General features: G+C 42.4%; 1 protein-coding gene across 2 annotated transcripts in view; it reads left to right on the plus strand.

Moving 5' to 3' along the window:
* Positions 1-21,680, plus strand: part of acox1 (acyl-CoA oxidase 1, palmitoyl) — a 98,834-nt gene that overhangs the window by 60,435 nt on the left and 16,719 nt on the right. For both annotated transcript variants that reach the window (XM_060918952.1, XM_060918953.1), the window contains exons 7-10: positions 5,714-5,883; positions 9,965-10,127; positions 10,520-10,710; positions 10,929-11,105. In XM_060918952.1, coding sequence (XP_060774935.1) covers positions 5,714-5,883; positions 9,965-10,127; positions 10,520-10,710; positions 10,929-11,105 — 701 coding nt within the window. The remainder of the gene's footprint in view (positions 1-5,713; positions 5,884-9,964; positions 10,128-10,519; positions 10,711-10,928; positions 11,106-21,680) is intronic.

Consider the following 21,680-nt stretch of genomic DNA (forward strand, 5'->3'; position numbering starts at 1 on the left):
CGGCAGGTGTGAACCCAAAAAGACTGAATGCTGTAATTAAATCAAAAGGTGCTTCAGCAAAGTATTAGTTTAAGGGTGTGCACACTTATGCAACCAGCTTATTGTACGTTTTATATTTTTTATGTTTTTCCCCCGAACAGATTTGTTTTTCGATTGAATTGTACAGCTTATAGGTCACATTAAAGGTGCGACAAGTTTTCAAATTGTTTCTCGTGGTCTCAGGTTTTTCTGATGTAAAAAAAAAAAATTATATATACACCTTCAAATTCGATGTTTTTATTTTTTTTATTTTTTTCCTACATTATAGAACAATACTGATCTCATCAAAACTATGAAATAACATGTATGGAATTATATGGTAAACAAAGTGTTAAAAAAAGTTTCATCTTTTAGATTCTTCAAAGTCGTCACTATTTACCTTAAAGGAACAGTCCACCGTACTTCCATAATGAAATATGCTCTTGTCTGAATTGAGACGAGCTGCTCCGTACCTCTCCGAGCTTTACGCGACCTCCCAGTCAGTCAGACGCGCTGTCACTCCTGTTAGCAATGTAGCTAGGCTCAGTATGGCCAATGGTATTTTTTGGGGCTGTAGTTAGATGCGACCAAACTCTTCCGCGTTTTTCCTGTTTACATAGGTTTATATGTTCACAAGTTCAGTTACACAAATTGAAATGTAGCGATTTTCTATGCTATGGAAAGTCCGCACTATAATGACAGGCGTACTAACACCTTCTGCGCGCTTCGGCAGCGCATTGATACAGAGCTCAGATATCAATGCGCTGTCGAAGCGCGCAGAAGGTGTTAGTACGGCTGTCATTATAGTGCGGACTTTCCATAGCATAGAAAATCGCTACGTTTCAATTTGTGTAACTGAACTTGTTTCATATCACTGGTCATATAAACCTATGTTAACAGGAAAAACGCGGAAGAGTTTGGTCGCATCTAACTACAGCCCCAAAAAATACCATTGGCCATACTGAGCCTAGCTACATTGCTAACAGGAGTGACAGCGCGTCTGACTGCGTCTGACTGACTGGGAGGTCGCGCAAAGCTCGGACAGGTACGGAGCAGCTCGTCTCAATTCAGATAAGAGCATATTTCATTATGGAAGTACGGTGGACTGTTCCTTTAACAGCTTTGCACACTATTGGCATTATCTGAACCAGCTTCATGAGGTAGTCGCCTGGAATGCTTCTCAATTAACAGGTGTGTCTTGTCAAAAATGGAATTTCTTGCCTTAATGCATTTGACACCATCAACCAGTAAAGAGTAAAGAATAAAAATACAGTAAATAGCCCTGTTCGACAACTGTAGTAATCCATATTATGTCAAGAACCACTCAACTAAGTAAAGAGAAATAAGTCAGTCATTACTTTAAGACACGAAGTGTCTTTTAGTTAATTAAAATAAAGAAAAAACATCGAATTTGAAGGTGTTTCCAAACTTTTGACTGGTACTGTATATAATTTCAAGGGGGTGTGTACCCTTTTTATATCGACTGTAAAGGAGTCATATTTAAGTCTTGACATTTATGGTACAACTTTTTTTTTTTTTTTTTAAACAATAAAACTGTACTCATTTTTCTTTGGACCTTAAAGGTAGATTGCCTTTCAGATTTTTTTCAAGTTTAGATCATAAAAATAATTTTCCCCAAAACCCAATTATTACTGTTGAGTGGACCGAAAGCTACTGAATTCGAATCACAGACTTCCAGTTTTATTAGGTCCCCCCCCCCCCCCCCGAATAGAACAATTAATGAATTTAGAGCCACATGGCCCTAAATTCTCTGCTTTTTTTCCTGCTTCACCATGACCAATTCAAGATACAACCCTAATTCCAAAAGAGTTGGGACGCTGTGTAAAATGTAAATAAAAACAGAATGCAATGATTTGCAAATCTCATAAACCCATATATTTTTCACAATAGAACATAGACGACCTATCACATGTTTAAACTGAGAAAATATACAATTTTAAGAAAGAAATAAGGTCATTTTAAATTTCATGGCAGCAACACTGAATTGCATACACTACGTTGTCCTGTTTGTGTCTGGCTATTCTGTCCTTAGGGTGGACCAGTTTCTGCTTCAGGGTGTTACTGGGTCTGAAATGTACCGGAATGTCGTGTTTGTAGAAGATCCTCCTGAGTTTCTCAGATAGACCAGAAATGTAGGGAATGACGATGTTCTTGCGTTTGTTCCTGTTCTCCTCCTTGTCCGTTATGTTCCTTTTTCTGCTCTTGAAGAAAGCAGTGTTGGGATACCCGCAGTTCTGAAGTGCTTTCTTGATGTGATTCTGCTCCTTCTCTTTTCCCTCTACCGTTGTAGGAATGTTCTGAGCCCTGTGTTGCAAGGTCCTAATGACCCCCAATTTGTGTTCCAGTGGGTGGTCTGAGTCAGAGTAGGTACTGGTCTGTGTGTGGGGGTTTCCAGTAGACCTCGATGCTCAGGCTTTTTATAAGCCGTTCCTCTCATATACGGACTCCCCAAGATTCACAAGGAAGGAGCTCCACTCAGACCTATCAGCAGTATAAACTCTGTTACCTATAACATTTGCCAAACATCTAGCCTCCATCCTGGCTCCTCTTGTTGGAAACGCGCTACATCACGTCAAAAACTCCCAAGATTTTGCTACTAAAGTTGCAGACCTCAAAATAGACTCAGATGAAACCATGCTTTTCTACAATGTCACTTCTTCTCTATTCACCTGCATTCTCACCATAGAAGCAGTCGAATCTGTTAGAAAACGACTCTTTCAAGACAGCACCTTACTGGATAGAACGAACCTCACCACGGACCAGATTTGCACCCTGTCTGACCACCACCTATTTCCAGTTTAATGAAAGTTTCTACAGACAGAAGCATGGATGTGCCATGGGCTCACCGGTGTCCCCTATTGTGGCCAGTCTTTACATGGAGGAAGTGGAACATAAAGCTTTGACCACTTTTTCAGGAGTTGCTCCCACCCACTGGTTCAGATATGTGGATGACACCTGGGTTAAAATCAAAACCCATGAGGTGGAAGCCTTCTCTAAGCACATCAATGCAGTGGATATCAACATCAGTTTCACCCGGGAGGACGACAGTGGGAATAATCTAGCCTTCTTGGATTGTGACGTACACATTAGACAAGACAGAAGCCTGAGCATCGAGGTCTACCGGAAACCCCCACACACAGACCAGTACCTACTCTTTGACTCACACCACCCACTGGAACACAAATTGGGGGTCATTAGGACCTTGCAACACAGGGCTCAGAACATTCCTACAACGGTAGAGGGAAAAGAGAAGGAGCAGAATCACATCAAGAAAGCACTTCAGAACTGCGGGTATCCCAACACGTCTTTCTTCAAGAGCAGAAAAAGGAACATAACGGACAAGGATGATAACAGGAACAAACGCAAGAACATTGTCATTCCCTACATTTCTGGTCTATCTGAGAAACTCAGGAGGATCTTCTACAAACACAACATTCCGGTACATTTCAGACCCAGTAACACCCTGAAGCAGAAACTGGTCCACCCTAAGGACAGAATAGCCAGACACAAACAGGACAACGTAGTGTATGCAATTCAGTGCAGTGAGGAATGCACGGACTCATACTGGGGAAACAAAACAACCGCTTCACAGGCGCATGGCTCAACACAGGAGAGCCAGTTCCTCAGGCCAGGACTCTGCTGTCTATCTTCATCTTAACAACAAAGGACACTCATTTCAGGATTGCAGCGTACGCATTTTAGCCAGAGAGGATCGTTGGTATGAGCGAGGAGTTAAAGAAGCCATTTTTGTCAACTTGGAACGGCCATCACTGAACAGAGGTGGGGGTCTAAGACATCATTTATCAGCCACCTACAATGCAGTCCTTGACACACTTCCCAGATAACTGAATGCACACCAAAACCCAGCTGTTTTCAGTGACTCACAGGAGGACAGAGAGAACCAACAACCTATTGATCACACCAATGACTCTCTAGTCTGTTCACACCCAGCCCCCAGTGACCCACACCAACAGGATGACTCAACGACACCTTAGGATTGCTTTTCATCCATGAGAGGATAAATACCTGATACTCCCTATAGAGATCTTGCAGTCACGTGACCGGAAAGTACACAACCGCCATCTTGTCGGTCAAAAACACCGCTGAATACTGCTGCACTCGTGTACAGAATGGATCAATTTCAACCGACGGACTACACGGCTCATTTTTCTAATGAACAGATAACTAGATATATGTCTAAAATAAACGATCTACAGATTTGTGACCCTTATGGCTTACCGGACGGAGTTTTCACGACCGGATTTTGAACTGCCAGCAGAATACCCAGACGTGTATAATTACCTCATTAACTTTCCCTCGCTGTTCAGTGCTGAAGCACTGCGTGCTTATAAATCTCTGGAAAGTTATCTTTACAGAAATTCAGGATTTGTCAGCGACTCAGATGTGGCATCTTGTAAACAAGAATCCTCATTGGATGGGTAAGTCACTTAAGTATTGAGTATAGCACTGACCAGCCGATTATAGAATAGAATAAGGTAATTCCAGCTGTAATTCCAAATCGTCCGTCTTGTTTACATGGATCTGGCGTTGGAGAGATAGAGGCTTAGCAGTGGAGGTTTGAGTGGCTGTTTTCTGAGCTTAGTCAACAGGCCGGCTCTACAGCCTCGCTTTTGCTTCCTCTCCCGACGCCGCCTCCTTCGCTTTGCTTCCGATAACAATCCACGGAGACCCCGCTGGTCTCGCTATCTCGTCCGGAATGTTTTGTTTTTTTTTCTCGTCCGGAATGTTGTGCATGCGATGGAAATCGCTACAAACCGTCATTTTCTGCTGGAAACCAATGTTCAGTAAGTCCATACGGTTGTAGTGGATATTGAAGTCCGGTACAGACGAACAACACGCAAAAATACACACAAAAAACATAAACGTGCACAGGTAGGGAGAGCTTGTAGCCGCAGCCGTTGTAGTAGAATTGTATATAGTAGGGTTTTCCAGAAGAAAAGGTAGAAGTAAAAGCAGAAGTAGAAGTAGAAGGCGGAATATGGCGTTTGACCGACAAGATGGCGTCTGTCACAATCTGGATCGGCTGTGACGTCACATGCAAGTGCTCCATTAGTCAGACAGAACTGAAGAAGCCTTTCGGATGAGAGGTGAAACGTCTTCAAGCAAGTCCAGTTGCTCTCCTTTACCACCCACCGAACAAACTAATAAATATCGGCGGTCAGCGAGTTACCCCGGTGTGATCAGCTGTTCATTTAGTGACAGAATAATGTAACTGTCAGTGAACGGTCAAAGGTAAACCTGTAGATGGCAGTAATGTAACACTGTGGATTCCAGCTGACATAAAACCCAAAAGAAGAAGGTAAACCTGCGCACACTGGACTTCCTCTGTCTGCTTGACTGCGCGAAGTGAGCGATTTTCATCCACGTTATTTGCTCAAGAATCCCCTCAAATTAAATAACTTCCCAGCCACAGAATGGCCTGTAGTGTGGTTGTTTTTTTGTTTTGTGTTTTTGCGCAATATTACAGAAACGTATCACAATGACCAAATTTCAGAGGGAACTAAATTTCACTGATTTTATGAAATGGAAAGGCCGTCTAGCTTTAAAGTGTGTGTGGGTGGGGGGGCACCCACTGAGTTATACCCAGTGCTGACCAGATACAAGTGTACCAACTAAGGACATGAAACATATTTGTGTAACACTGTGTGTGTAGGTCCAACCTGATGGCACGTACGTGAAACCTCCCAGTGATAAGCTGACGTATGGCACTATGGTGTTTATCCGCTCCTTGATTGTAGGAGACTCAGCCGTAGCTCTGTCTAAATCCTGTACCATCGCCATCCGCTACAGTGCTGTCCGTCATCAGTCCGAACTACGAGCTGGGTGAGGAATCAAACACGTTTATTCCTTGTATGCCACAGCAATTTCCCAAATTTCCACAGCAAACCCCCTGCTCCAGAGAGATACTGATATTGAAAATTAATCAAAACCTTCTGACCAAATTCAATTTGAGAATTCAACATAGCTTTGGTGTAAGAGCTGTGAATCTTTTAATAATTATCTTCTAACTTTTAAAAATATATAAATATTCGATTGGATTGTGAATTTTTGTGTGGCAATTAACCCTCATAGTCCACAAAAAAATTATATTTATTTATTTATTTATTTATTTATTTTAAGAAGAATATACAGGATGTAGTCCATTGCATTAGAGCAGATCACCAAACACAAGGTCCAATCAATAACTCAGTCATGTTGTAATCATTTTGTTTAGGTCATGTACTTAGGTCAGTAATATTTAGTAGAATACAAAGTATTGCTAAAACTAGGGTTGTAGTTGACGAAATATATCTTGCTTGGTATTTATGTTCATGCCTTTTTGGCTTTTGTGTTTATTCTTAAGTCTTTTTTTTTTTTTTAAATTCATGAATAGGTTTTGCATTTTTAAGCTATCATTTGTGCCATGTACAGTGTCTTGCAAAAGTATTCATCCCCCTTGGTGTTTGTCCCGTTTTGTTGCATTACAAGCTGGAATTAAAATGGATTTTGGGGGGTTAGCACCATTTTGATTTATACAACATGCCCCTCACTTTAAAGGTGCAAATTGTCGTTTTATTTTGACACAATAATAAAGATGAAAAAAAAAACAGAACTCTGGAGTGTACATAGGTATTCACCCCCAAAGCCAATACTTTGTAGAGCCACCTTTTGCTGCAATTACAGTTGCAGGTCTGTTGGGGTCTGTCTCCATTAACTTAACACATCTAGCCATTGGGATTTGTGCCCATTCCTCAAGGCAAAACTGCTCCAACTCCTTCAAGTTAGATGGGTTGCGTTGGTGTACAGCAATCTTCAAGTTATGCCACAGATTCTCAATTGGACTAAGGTCTGGGCTTTGACTAGGCCATTCCAAGACATTTAGATGTTTCCCTTTAAGCCACTCCAGTGTAGCTTTAGCAGTATGTTTAGGGTCATTGCCCTGCTGGAATGTGAATCTTCGTCCCAGTCTCAAACCTCTGGCCAACTCAAACAGGTTTACCTCCAGAATTGCCCTGTATTTAGTGCCATCCATCTTTCCTTCAGTCCTGATCAGCTTTCCTGTCCCTGCAGATGAAAAATATCCCCACAGCATGATACTGCCACCACCATGCTTGACTGTAAGAATGGTGTTCTCAGGGTGTTGGGTTTATACCACACATGGCATTTCCCATAATGGCCAAAAAGATCAATTTTAGTCTCAGTTGACCCGAGAATCTTCCATGTGTTTGGGGAGTCTGCCACATGTTGTTGGGCAAACTCCAACTGTGTTTTCTTAAGCAATTACTTTTTTTTTCTGGACACTCTTCCATAAAGCCCCACTCTGTGGAGTGTACGGCTTAAAGTGGTCCTACAGACAGATACTCCCATCTCTGCTGTGGATCTTTGCAGCTCCTTCAGTGTTCTCTTTGGTATCTTTTGTGGCATCTCTGATTAATGCCCTCCTTGCCCAGTCTGTGAGTTTGGTGGGTGGCCTTCTCTTGTCAGGTTTGTAGTGGTGACATATTCTTTCCATTTTGCTTTAATGGTGCGCTCTGGGATATTGAAAGTTTGGGATAAATTTTTTTTTTTTTTAAATAACCCAACCCTGATCTATACTACTTCACAACTTTTGTCTCTGACCTGTTTGGAGGTTCCTTGGTTTTCATGTTGCTTGCTTAGTAGCATTGCAGAGTCAGGGTCCTTCCAGAACAGGTTGATTTATACAGACATCATGTGACAGATCATGTGACACTTTGATTGCACACGGGTGGATTTTAATCAACTAATTGTGACCTTATGAAGTGAATTGGTTGGACCAGCTCTTATTTAGGGGTTTCATACGAAAGGGGGTGAATACCTATGCACACTCCAGATTAATAAAACCGTTGGGAAGTGTCACGTGACTGGGCACATACGGATTTTTGAATCTGGTCCGGAAAAAGCCGTATGCGGCCCTGGACCCGTTTTCCTCGCTTCTGGTGTTTTCATTTTGCTCTGAATTGTTACTTTGAAAACTGAGCACGGTGGTGTAGTGGTTAGCGCTGTCGCCTCACAGCAAGAAGGTCCGGGTTCGAGCCCCGTGGCTGGCGAGGGCCTTTCTGTGCGGAGTTTGCATGTTCTCCCCGTGTCCGCGTAGGTTTCCTCCGGGTGCGCCGGTTTCCCCCACAGTCCAAAGACATGCGGGTTAGGTTAACTGGTGACTCTAAATTGACCGTAGGTGTGAATGTGAGTGTGAATGGTTGTCTGTGTCTATGTGTCAGCCCTGTGATGACCTGGCGACTTGTCCAGGGTGTACCCCGCCTTTCGCCCGTAGTCAGCTGGGATAGGCTCCAGCTTGCCTGCGACCCTGTAGAAGGATAAAGCGGCTAGAGATAATGAGATGAGATAAGACAACTGAGCACAGTGAAAGTGAACTTTATTATCCGGATGATTTATCAGACACAGACCGACTTGAACAAGCTGAAATTGTCAAGCAAAATGAAAAAAGGGTAATTTCAAGCAAAGAAATTCACTTGTTTGTTTATACAAGGACACATCAATTATTCTGAAAAAATGAAGTTTTATCAAGTCACCAACTCTTATCAAGAATTTGAACTGACTTATTAACGATGTTATCTTAAAATCCTTTTCATTTCGAGAGAACAGTAAAGTCAGTTGTATTTTATAGAATTCAAACTGTTATTTCAAACTTGTGCAAAGGTGATTTCAGCATATAAATGGTTTGCTGTCAATCAAATAAAAATCGATTGGTTCGTTTCTCACACACCGTTTTCCGCTGTGTGTGTTAGTTACAAAAGGTCATATGATAAAATGCTCATTGACTGAGCGAGTGAGTTAGGTTGGGCCGCTGCGCTCGGTCCGTACGGCATGACCGCGAGCCAAATATTTTCCCGTCCAGCCCTCCCACTCAGACCCCGTCCACACGTAGCCGGGTATCTGCTAAATCGAAGATATTTTTCTACGTTTTGGCCTGTCATCCACATGAAAACACATCAAAAACGAATATTTAAAAAAACTCCGGGCAAAGTGAAGATTTTTGAAAACTCCGTGTATGCCTTTTCGTGTAGACAGAGATAACCAGAGTTTTGCGTTTTAGAACGTCACAATCTGCGCCAAAAAAAATGACGACAAATCTGCCCTGACGTCAAACATGCGATTTACTGCAGAAGCCAGATTAAGCATGGACAAAGAGTAATGGATCGGAGTAGTGCCTTGAAAGCGTTAATTATTGTGCAGGTGCTATTTACATGTTTAATTTTAGAAGCCCAACTACTGACAAGATTCCCAATCAACGTTTTCTTGCGTCTTTTGAAGTTTATACTCCAAAATTGTGTTTAGAAGCAATTCTGTCTCCGAGTCTGTCCAGACGAACGAGCTTGGCGCCATGTTTTATGTTTAGGCGGAAGTGACGCCAACAGAGGGCTATTCTGATGTGATTAGGGGGTAGGATTTGGGGAAATAATGCCATCTACAGGTTTGGAATGCTTATGAATGTGATTGAAAACACAGATGTTCGGTTATGTGTGGAAGGGATTTTTTTTCGAAGACGAGGTGGTGTGGATAAAACATTTTTATAAACGGAGGGGGGGAAAATGTTCGGTTTTAAAAATACCCGGCTATGTGTGTACATGGCCTCAGTCAATAAGAACATATTATTGGTTCCACAAGATGGCTGCCCTGTAATGTACAGCATTCAGTATATGACCTTCATTGAAGAACCAGATGCGAGTTGAGTTGCAGCAGATTTTAAGGGGATGTAAGTCCAGTGCAAAACTAAAGAAGCAAACATCAGACACCATACGGTCTTTGCTAATAACCCACAGTGTTTTTTGTGTAAGTTATATTGGATCTCCAATAAGACTTTATGTAAATCACACCGACTTGATTGATTAATGTACTTTTAATAGTCAGACTTGTACGAACTCCTACTGTCTTTTACACACAGAGAACCAGAGCCACAGATCTTGGACTACCAAGCTCAGCAGTATAAACTCTTCCCACTGTTAGCCACGGCCTACGCCTTCACCTTTGTGGGCCAGTACATGACCGACACGTACCATCGCATCACTGGAGACATCAACCAGGGAGACTTTAGCCAGCTGCCCGAGGTACGAGGATGAGGGTTCAGTCAGTGCTGTTAATGGGATTTGTAGTCCTACGCAGTCAAGGTATTGTATGTTTTAGGGCCTTTCAGATAATTGGAGTGCAACTTTGCCCTTATATGTAAAGACAGGTATGCGTTTACTTCAGTGAATGTTTCTATCGTGCTTTGTTCTTAACTTGTGTGCATTTGATTCTGTCTAGCACATTCTGGAGTAATTCTTGATGAGGTCACACCCACAATATTGTTTACCAGTAAAACAATTAATTTATAAAACGCTGTATGCTTTGTGTCCAGGAAAAACAATTGTTGCGGATGTGTCTCTGTGATAATGCTGACGGTTATATTAGGCATGTTACCTAGCAACAGTTAGTTAAGCGTAAATTCTCTCCGTCTTAGCTCCACGCTCTGGCTGCGGGTTTGAAAGCGTTCACTACGTGGACTGTGAATGCAGGGATTGAAATGTGTCGGATGGCATGCGGAGGTCACGGTTACTCTCGAAGCAGTGGCCTGCCGGACATCTACGTCACCTTTACACCCATGTGCACCTACGAGGGCGAGAACACGGTCATGATGCTGCAGACGGCCCGGTACACACACCTGACACGTACAGATTTACCTTCACACAGTGCTGATGGTTTTATACTTGAATCATACACGGTGAATAACATTTTTTAAAGTAGATTTGAATCCTTCTGCTCAGTTCATTCCTTTGCCAGTGTTGTACCGGTAAAAGTGCTCCATGTGCCTGAGCATAAACCAAAGCAAGACAACAGTGTAATAGTTTCCTGTGTTTGGGTTTGTTCAGGTACCTGGTGAAGAGCTACAGACAAGTGCACGATGGAAAGCAGATCAGTGGCATGGTCTCGTATTTGAACGACTCTAACCAGCGTTTTCAGCCTCGCCCCATGAGCTCTAGACCCCAAGTCATCAACATTAATGACCTGCAGAGCCTCGTGGAGGCCTACAAACTCCGTGCTGCCAAGTAAGCAACGAACATCACACTGCTTTACTTGTTGTCTTCTGAACAAGACCGTGACCGTCCTGTTCAAGTGCTGCCAAAATTCAGGGATGGCGACCACAAACTGTCCATTATTTAAAAAAAAAAAAAAAAAGCCTCAAATATTGTATTGTCTAACCAGTTATCAGTGCAGGCCAGGGTGTAGAACACGGGCGATTGCTCTAAGACAACGAGGGAGGCTCAGCCTCCTCTAAAAATGACGAACATCGTGTAGGATGAATTGCGCTAGGCTTATGTTATAGCCGACCTTATAACATTGCTATTTCAGATCCAGAATCATAGAAATATATGTGCTCAACCCAACTACAGTGTGAAATCATTCCATTATAACTTTCCCCAGTTCGCCTAATGTGTGCGTGAGTTTTTCCCCCTCGTGACAACGCAATGCAGCCCAGCCTCAGTGGATTGGGAGCTATGTGCTTGTCAATCTCAAAATGCAAGACGATTATTGGACAAATACTGCGAAAATGCCCGCCCACGGAGTCTCACGGACTCCCAGCCTCAATGGACTTCAACGGCATTTGGGAGCTATGCGCTTTTCAATCTCAAAATGCAAGACGGTTATTGGACAAATACTGCGAAAACGCCCGCCCACGGACTCCGAGCCTCACATGGGAGGGACATGGCAGTTTCCGCGAGGAGACCGGTGATTGGTGAAAGCGGCCGGATATTTTCTTTGATTGACGGCTCGTTTCAACTATAGACAGGCAGCGGTAGAGTGTTGCCAGATTGGGGGGTTTCCCGCCCAATTGGGCGGTTTTAAGTGCATTTTGGCGGGTTTTGAACATATTTTGGGCTGGATAACGTCAGCAGTATCTGGCAACATCAGTTCAGTCCCATGCGGATTCGCAAGTGCTGTGGTGTACTGTAAGAGATCAGCTTACATTTCGATTTCATTCATTACATATGGTTTCTACCAGCTTTTTTAGTTTGTATATATTTTCATTGTAAATAAAGTGTAAATATAGTGTTGTCAAGTTTGCTATCTTAGTTCCAGAAATGTCGTTTGAGTGACTGAACTTGAGGGGGCTAGTCAGCTAGCAAGAAAGCTGCGCACGGATGCCAAGCATTGCTGATTTAATTTTGGCGAAGCCATTTGCCAGTCTTCCTTTCGAGGAAAAAATTCAAATTAAAGAGCAGGGTAGACCAACGCCTCAAACTGACTTGGTGAAAAAGGTAGGGAATAATACTCGTTCCTTTCAGCTCTCCTGGTACGAGAAAGTGAATTGGCTAACAGCAAGTGACCCACATCAACAACAGTAAATAGGCTACTTTAGTAATATATGTCATGGATGGACCAAAAATATAGAATCTATTTAAAATGTTTATGCTGAGTATATTATATTGGAATATATATTTCTCTGGATATGAATTAAACACAGCTACAATTTGGAAAACATTTTTAAACAAAAACACAGCCGAGAACATTTCACACTACAGACCTGGATTAAAAGTGAAGGGTTATCAGAATTGTCAATAAAACATTTCTCAGTCAAAATAAGTAAAATATAGGGAAAGTGTCATTGAATGAAATGTGTGGCACCCAGCTCTACTGCTGAGGTTCCTGACAAAGAGCTGCTTTCAATAATGATCAATTTTTAAACAACATGCCACAATTTTAAAATATAAAATGTTAAAATATACCCCCCCACCATCATGTATATTGGACAGGAGGCTAATGGGCCAAAGGAACCTGTTATTTCACAGTTTGTGACGCTGCCAACAATCAGCCAGATCAGAGGCAAGAGTATGGGCAAAATTGATGTTTTTTCTTTTAAAATCTGGAAATATCGTAACCGACCAGCCTCCCCTATTTGAAAGACTACCAGCCGCCACTGGTGTAGAACATATATAATGTAACCTTTTATAAATATAAACCTCAGGACTAACAGCGGATCTGAACTGAGGATGTTTTATTAAAGCTAAATAAAACCCAAAAAATAAACGCCTTTACACTGCCAGATAATATTCATACAAAACATGTTCAAGTGTCCCCTTGTTCATATTTGGACCTGTTATTGTGTACAATGTCCCTGGGTGCCGTCATCTTAACTCTCTCTCTCCAAGGTTCGAATATCGTGCTCCGAGGACAAATCACGACGTCATCTACACGCGAGAGGATCTTACCCAAGGCTAGAGGATCTTGTGAACACTTCTTCTAAATTGTTCTAAACAACCATAAAGATGCTGAGTGTCAAGCGTTTGGCTGTAAAAATAAGACTGCTCATTTTATGTAACGTGCTTTTGTTTGTTTCTGTTCACTGAGAAAAGTCATTTTTTTAGATGACAAGAATGCCGTTCTGTTCTAAAAATCTAAACAGAAATTTTCTCCAACTATGTGATTTTTACTGGCAACAAAATCCGGGAATCAACAGACTTCACTTTTATGAAGTTTAAAGCTAGACGGCCTTTCGATTTTGTAAAATCGGTGAAATTTAGTTCCCTCTGAAAGTTGGTCAATGTGATAGTGGTGCTTGAAAGTTTGTGAACCCTTGAGTTTTCTATATTTCTGCATAAATATGACCTAAAACATCAGATTTTCACCCAAGTCCTAAAAGTAGATAAAGAGAACCCAGTTAAACAAATGAGACAAAAAAATATTACACTTGGTCGTTTATTTATTGAGGAAAATGATCTATGAGTGGCAAAAGTATGTGAACCTCTAGGATTAACAGTTAATTTGAAGGTGAAATTAGAGTCAGGTGTTTTCAATCAATGGGATGACAATCAGGTGTGAGTGGGCACCCTGTTTTACAACCCCGATTCCAAAAAAGTTGGGACAAAGTGCAAATTGTAAATGAAAACGGAATGCAATGATGTGGAAGTTTCAAAATTCCATATTTTATTCAGAATAGAACATAGATGACATATCAAATGTTTAAATTGAGAAAATGTATCATTTAAAGAGAAAAATTAGGTGATTTTAAATTTCATGACAACACCACATCTCAAAAAAGTTGGGACAAGGCCATGTTTACCACTGTGAGACATCCCCTTTTCTCTTTACAACAGTCTGTAAACGTCTGGGGACTGAGGAGACAAGTTGCTCAAGTTTAGGGATAGGAATGTTAACCCATTCTTGTCTAATGTAGGATTCTAGTTGCTCAACTGTCTTGGGTCTTTTTTTGTCGTATCTTCCGTTTTATGATGCGCCAAATGTTTTCTATGGGTGAAAGATCTGGACTGCAGGCTGGCCAGTTCAGTACCTGGGCCCTTCTTCTACGCAGCCATGATGCTGTAATTGATGCAGTATGTGGTTTGGCATTGTCACGTTGGAAAATGCAAGGTCTTCCCTGAAAGAGACGTCGTCTGGATGGGAGCATATGTTGCTCTAGAACCTGGATATACCTTTCAGCATTGATGGTGTCTTTCCAGATGTGTAAGCTGCCCATGCCACACGCACTAATGCAACCCCATACCATCAGAGATGCAGGCTTCTGAACTGAGCGCTGATAACAACTCGGGTCGTCCTTCTCCTCTTTAGTCCGAATGACACGGCGTCCCTGATTTCCATAAAGAACTTCAAATTTTGATTCGTCTGACCACAGAACAGTTTTCCACTTTGCCACAGTCCATTTTAAATGAGCCTTGGCCCAGAGAAGTCGTCTGTGCTTCTGGATCACGTTTAGATACGGCTTCTTCTTTGAACTATAGAGTTTTAGCTGGCAACGGCGGATGGCATGGTGAATTGTGTTCACAGATAATGTTCTCTGGAAATATTCCTGAGCCCATTTTGTGATTTCCAATACAGAAGCATGCCTGGATGTGATGCAGTGCCGTCTAAGGGCCTGAAGATCACGGGCATCCAGTATGGTTTTCCGGCCTTGACCCTTACGCACAGAGATTCTTCCAGATTCTCTGAATCTTTTGATATTATGCACTGTAGATGATATGTTCAAACTCTTTTTGCAATTTTACACTGTCGAACTCCTTTCTGATATTGCTCCACTATTTGTCGGCACAGAATTAGGGGGATTGGTGATCCTCTTCCCATCTTTACTTCTGAGAGCCGCTGCCACTCCAAGATGCTCTTTTTATACCCAGTCATGTTAATGACCTATTGCCCATTGACCTAATGAGTTGCAATTTGGTCCTCCAGCTGCTCCTTTTTTGTACCTTACTTTTCCAGCCTCTTATTGCCCCTGTCCCAACTTTTTTGAGATGTGTTGCTGTCATGAAATTTCAAATGAGCCAATATTTGGTGTGAAATTTCAAAATGTCTCATTTTCGACATTTGATATGTTGTCTATGTTCTTTTGTGAAAACAATATCAGTTTTTGAGATTTGTAAATTATTGCATTCCGTTTTTATTTACAATTTGTACTTTGTCCCAACTTTTTTGGAATCGGGGTTGTATTTAAAGAACAGGGATTGATCAAAATCTGATCTTCACAACACGTTTGTGGAAGTGCATCATGGCACGAACAAAGGAGATTTCTGAGGACCTCAGAAAAAGCGTTGTTGATACTCATCAGGCTGGAAAAGGTTACAAAACCATCTCTAAAGAATTTGGACTCCACCAATCCACAGTCAGACAGGTTGTGTACAAATGAAGGAAATTCAAGACCATTGTTACCCTCCCCAGGAGTGGTCGACCAACAAAGATCTCTCCAAGAGCAAGGCGTATAATAGTCGGCGAGGTTACAAAGGACCTCAGGGTAACTTCTAAGCAACTGAAGGCCTCTCTCACATTGGTTAATGTTCATGAGTCCACCATCAGGAGAACACTGAACAACAATGGTGTGCACGGCAGGGTTGCAAGGAAAAAGCCACTGCTCTCCAAAAAGAACATTGCTGCTCATCTGCAGTTTGCTAAAGATCACGTGGACAAGCCAGAAGGCTATTGGAAAAAAGTTTTGTTGACAGAGGAGACCAAAATAGAACTTTTTGGTTTAAATGAGAAGTGTTATGTTTGGAGAAAGGAAAACACTGCATTCCAGCATAAGAACCTTATCCCATCTGTGAAACATGGTGGTGGTGGTGGTCGTATCATGGTTTGGGCCTGTTTTGCTGCATCTGGGCCAGGACGGCTTGCCATCATTGATGGAACAATGAATTCTGAATTATACCAGCGAATTCTAAAGGAAAATGTCAGGACATCTGTCCATGAACTGAATCTCAAGAGAAGGTGGGTCATGCAGCAAGACAACGACTGCACACAAGTTGTTCTACCAAAGAATGGTTAAAGAAGAATAAAGTTAATGTTTTGGAATGGCCAAGCCAAAGTCCTGACCTTAATCCAATAGAAATGTTGTGGAAGGACCTGAAGCGAGCAGTTCATGTGAGGAAACCCACCAACATCCCAGAGTTGAAGCTGTTCTGTACGGAGGAACGGGCTAAAATTCCTCCAAGCCGGTGTGCAGGACTGATCAACAGTTACCGCAAACGTTTATTTGCAGTTATTGCTGCACAAGGGGGTCACACCAGATACTGAAAGCAAAGGTTCACATACTTTTGCCACTCAAAGATATGTAATATTGGGTCATTTTCCTCAATAAATAAATGACCACGTATAATATTTTCGTCTCATTTGTTTAACTGGGTTCTCTTTATCTACTTTTAGGACTTGTGTGAAAATCTGATGATGTTTGAGGTCATATTTATGCAGAAATATAGAAAATTCTAAAAGGTTCAGAAACTTTCAAGCACCACTGTATATGTTTATATCTGTAACATCTCATAAAATATCAGACCATTCTGTCGCTGGGAAGTTATTTAATTTGAGAGATTTCCTGAGCAAGTAATGTGCATGAAATCGCTCGCTTTGCGCAGTCAGACAGAGGAAGTCCGTGTGCACATGTGCAGGTTTGCCACCTTCTTTTGGGTTTTACGGCAGCTGGCATCCAGTGTTGCATTACTGCCATCTACAGGTTTACCTTTGACTGTGCACTGACAATGTTGGAACTGTCACTAAACGAACAGCTGATCACACCGAGGTGCTCGCTGACGGCCGATATTTATTAGTTTGTTCCTGCGTTTCCTTTCCTTCGTATATGACACAACATCTTTTCTTCTCGCTTTCCGTTACTGTAGTCTGTCTTTCACGTTTCATTCGCACACTCGGGTCCTCCATTTTTCTCTCCTGTTTCAAATTTGTGTCCCACAATGCCTTGCACAAACGGGGAAAGCCCACCACATGATGCATGATGTAGTATCTTGATTAGCGTCATGGTGAAGCAGGAAAAAGCGGCGGAGAATTTAGGGCCATGTGACCCTAAATTCATTAATTGTTCTATTAAGGGAAAAAAAAACCCTAATAAAATTGGAAGTCTGTGATTCGAATTCAGTAGCTTTCGGGCCACTAAACAAAAATAACCTGGGTGTCAGGGAAAATTTCTTTTTATGACCTAAACTTGAAAAATCTGAAAGGCAGTCTACCTTTAAAAATCTCACTCTGTTAGATAATGCATGCAGTACTGCAGTGGCAAACCGTTACTCTTAGAGCTGGGACTTCAGCTCAGCCAAAACTTAGCCAGAGACAACAAAAAAAGCAACAGGGCAAAGGATTTTGTAAGGGATTAGTGTCAGGCTGCCAGGTCGCTCTCTTGTGTGTAGCTGTTGGTGTTGATTTTAAAAGTAACTAAGTAAATTACATTATGAAATAAATACTTAAAGGTCATAGGCAAGGGTCGGAGGTGGAACGTAGAATATCAACTTTATTGTCTAGAAGAACGACCCAAAAAGCGAATTCAGTCTTCCTAGTGTCTAATTTGCACCCTAACATTGAATAAAAAAGTTAAAATATACTGTTTTGCCCAATATCCGAAGGTTTGTTTACATCTCACTTATGCGCACTTTCACCGCCAGGGGACCGTCGTCGTGACGTCATTTAAGCCAAACAGACTGGGAGCAGCTCTGTGTTTACTTGCAAACCGAGCACACGTATACGAACTTTGGTCATGAGAGGTTGTGTAAAATGTCTGATAGCGATTTTGAAGTAGGAACTCTCCAAATTGAATATCGAGAGGTGAAACCATACATGTATGAACCTATGGCCGTTGCGAAGCAATCGGTGAACGTGGCTCACTGGTTTGACTGTGCGGCCTCAGAATTGGGCAGCGACTCTGATCACGGTGACGCCGGACATCAACAAGACTCGCGCCCAATTTATCCTGGTAGTTATGATAAATTCCTACTTTCGTCGTAATCCTAAATAAGAGCCCTTTTTGAAGAAATCCCTAGTAGATATAGGTAACGATGACTTGACAGTGTGCCGGTAGGCCACATTAGCCCGCCATCTGCGGCATTATATTATTTATAGCCGACTCTAAGCGATGAAATATCCCTTTGTCTTATTTCCACAATGATTGTACAGGATCCCTCAGGATTCTTGACTTGTCAATTGCAAGCAAAAGTAAAAATGTTTACCTCCAATTTTCTCCTTTTTGCTTGAGCGTTGCTGCTCCATTTCTTCTTTGACTGCTTGATTTTGTTTCACGTGCACAATCCACTCTCTCCACTTCGCCTCCTCTTCCGGGAAAAAAAAAACAACCCTCTGGCTTCACATACACAATCCACTCTCTCCACCTCGTCTCCTCTTCCGGGAAAAAAAAAAAACAACCCTCTGGCTTCTCACACACAATCCACTCTCTCTGCCTCGTTTCCTCTTTCGGAAAAAGCCAAACCACTCGCTCCGCCTCTTCTCCTCTTTCGGAAAAAGCCAACCCACTCGCTCCGCCTCTTCTCCTCTTTCGGAAAAAGCCAACCCACTCGCTCCGCCTCTTCTCCTTTTTCGGAAAAAGCCAACCCACTCGCTCCGCCTCTTCTCCTTTTTCGGAAAAAGCCAACCCTCTCGCTCTGCCTCTTCTCCTCTTTCGGAAAAAGCCAACCCTCTCGCTCCGCCTCTTCTCTTTTGGAAAAAGCCAACCTACTCGCTCCACCTCTTCTCCTTTTTTGGAAAAAGCCAACCCTCTTGCTCCGCCTCTTCTCCTTTTTCGGAAAAAGCCAACCCTCTCGCTCCGCCTCTTCTCCTCTTTTGGAAAAAGCCAACCCTCTCGCTCCGCCTCTTCTCCTCTTTTGGAAAAAGCCAACCCTCTCGCTCCGCCTCTTCTCCTCTTTTGGAAAAAAGCCAACCCTCTCGCTCCGCCTCTTCTCCTTTTTCGGAAAAAGCCAACCCTCTCGCTCCGCCTCTTCTCCTCTTTTGGAAAAAGCCAACCCTCTCGCTCCGCCTCTTCTCCTCTTTTGGAAAAAGCCAACCCTCTCGCTCCGCCTCTTCTCCTCTTTTGGAAAAAAGCCAACCTACTCGCTCCGCCTCTTCTCCTTTTTTTTTTGGAAAAAGCCAACCCTCTTGCTCCGTCTCTTCTCCTTTTTCGGAAAAAGCCAATTCTCTTGCGCCGCCTCTTCTCTTCTTCCAGAAAAAGCCGATCCACTCTCTCCGCCTCTTCTCCTCTCTCGGAAAAAGGTAAAAACTTCTTCCTGAATTGGTCCCGTTGTTACAGTTCACTGCACAACAATAAGGCATGGTTTTTCTTTGGAAGTTCCTGAACGGCCATCTGCACTCAAGCCAAACGGCAATGTAAGTAAACGGAAGTGGACTCAACTCAAGCGGTTTCTTTGGCTTAAATGAAGTCACATGCCGAGTGGTCACGAAAATAGCCGAACAGAAATTCGCCACGATCCGCGCTAACTTATTTTAATTATTACTTATTAACAATACTTCTTGGGACCAGAAGAACATTACAGAGGATTTTTTAACATATAAAGTTTCAAATGTGCATAAAATTGAAACCATTGCCTAGGAGCTTTAAGTCTGAGTGTAAAATACTGTTGCGTGTGTGTGTGTAAAAGGAGTCCTGGAGACAGAAATCTTAGTTTCTCAGTCGTTAGCCTGTGGTACTTGCTGTCGATAGCTCTGGCTTGACCGCTTTATTAGCATTCGCTAACACTACTGATGAACGCTACACCGACTGGAAGGTGACTTCACTGCTGCGCTGATGGCGTCGATTCGCAGTTAAGCTTGCATTCGAGCAGCTTCGAGAAGGCCTAGGGCGATTTAAATTTTTGATCCCTCCCACTATAAATCAAAATCTGATTGGTTAATTAATCTGTCACTTCTTACACAAACATACACTGCCATGGCCTTCTGTCCTGGCAATGAAGTCCTAACCAGTGAGTAAGCCAGCTCTAAAGTCTGCTCAGCTTAGACAACAAACCAAAAAAACTCCAAGGATAACTCGATTTTAATGCTTTCAGGACGGTAACCCTTTCATTTCTGAAGCAAATTTGATAGAAAACGAGGCCGAACTAGAAGAGAATAATAATTATGAAAGGATGAAAGAAATGAAAAATAACATTTATATGATACGTTTGGGCCTTCTCTGAACACCTAGAAGGTCCTGACGGTTCCTCTCTGCAGTACTGATACAGATACTAGTAAACAGTGCCCAATGTCGTCATAATGCAATTCATGCTGTCTAAAAAGATTGCTTTTCTCAGCAAACCAAACAAAAGCATGTCGCATAAAACAATCAATTATCAGGCTTGTTTTTACACCCAAATGCTTGACACTCGGGCATCTTAAGGGTTGTTTATCAGAGGAGAATTCTTTAACTGTTTGCAATTTAGAAGTGACGTATCCATGAGATCCTCTAGCCTCAGTAAGTCATGTAGTGTGTAGGTGATGTCACAATTTGTACTCTGAGCACGATATTTGAACCTCGGAGAGAGTGAGATGGCAGAGCCCAGGGACATGGTTTGTTTTTCTTTAAAATAAAATCTGTACACAGTATACAGGTCCAAATATGAACAAATGAGCACGCGACCGTGCTTTGTATGAATATTAGGGGTGTTCACACGGCACATATTTGCATCGATGCTGCACCGATGTATTTTGTTGCGATATATCTTACACCGGTGTAAATTTTGTGGAGCGTTCACACGTCACAACCCTGCTTACTAGAGAGAAGTGTGTTAGCACCGGTGCAGCCCCACTTGCGTTCACACGGCAGTTTTTGCGACCGTGCTATACGATAGTAAAGATGCAGAAATGACATATGCGCATGCGTGAAAATGTACTTCCTTTTCCCGGTTGTCATGGCATCACCAAGCGCCGGGAAAACAACGTGGATGAAAACACCAGTGTTGCCAGATACTGCTGACGTTTTCCAGCCCAAAATATGTTCAAATCCGCCAAAATGCACTTAAAACCGCCCAATCTGGCAACACTGGAAGACACGCAGTTCTGTTGTTGATATTCGCCATTTTGGAAGCGCAAAATACCAGGATGCAAATTATGCAATGCCCGTATGTAATCAACTCTCGTCACGCGTAGCGAGTCTACCCCTGTAGCGTTCAGACGTCCCATTTTATATCGGTGCTGCCCCGCAAACTAGCATTTACTCCGGAGTACATTTCTTAAACCACCTCCCGAGCAGGGTTAGATTTGCACCGGTTTAAGCAGCTTTCAGGGGCTACACCGGTATAACTTTGTACTGTGTGAACGCTCTACCGGGGCAGCCCCGGTGCTACACCGCAGTAAAAGTTGCCATGTGAACACCCCTACTGTGTCAGTATAAAGGAGTTAACTTTTTGATTTTTTTT

The sequence above is a fragment of the Neoarius graeffei genome, chromosome 4, assembly GCF_027579695.1.
Source record: "Neoarius graeffei isolate fNeoGra1 chromosome 4, fNeoGra1.pri, whole genome shotgun sequence".
Classification (NCBI taxonomy): Eukaryota; Metazoa; Chordata; class Actinopteri; order Siluriformes; family Ariidae; genus Neoarius; species Neoarius graeffei.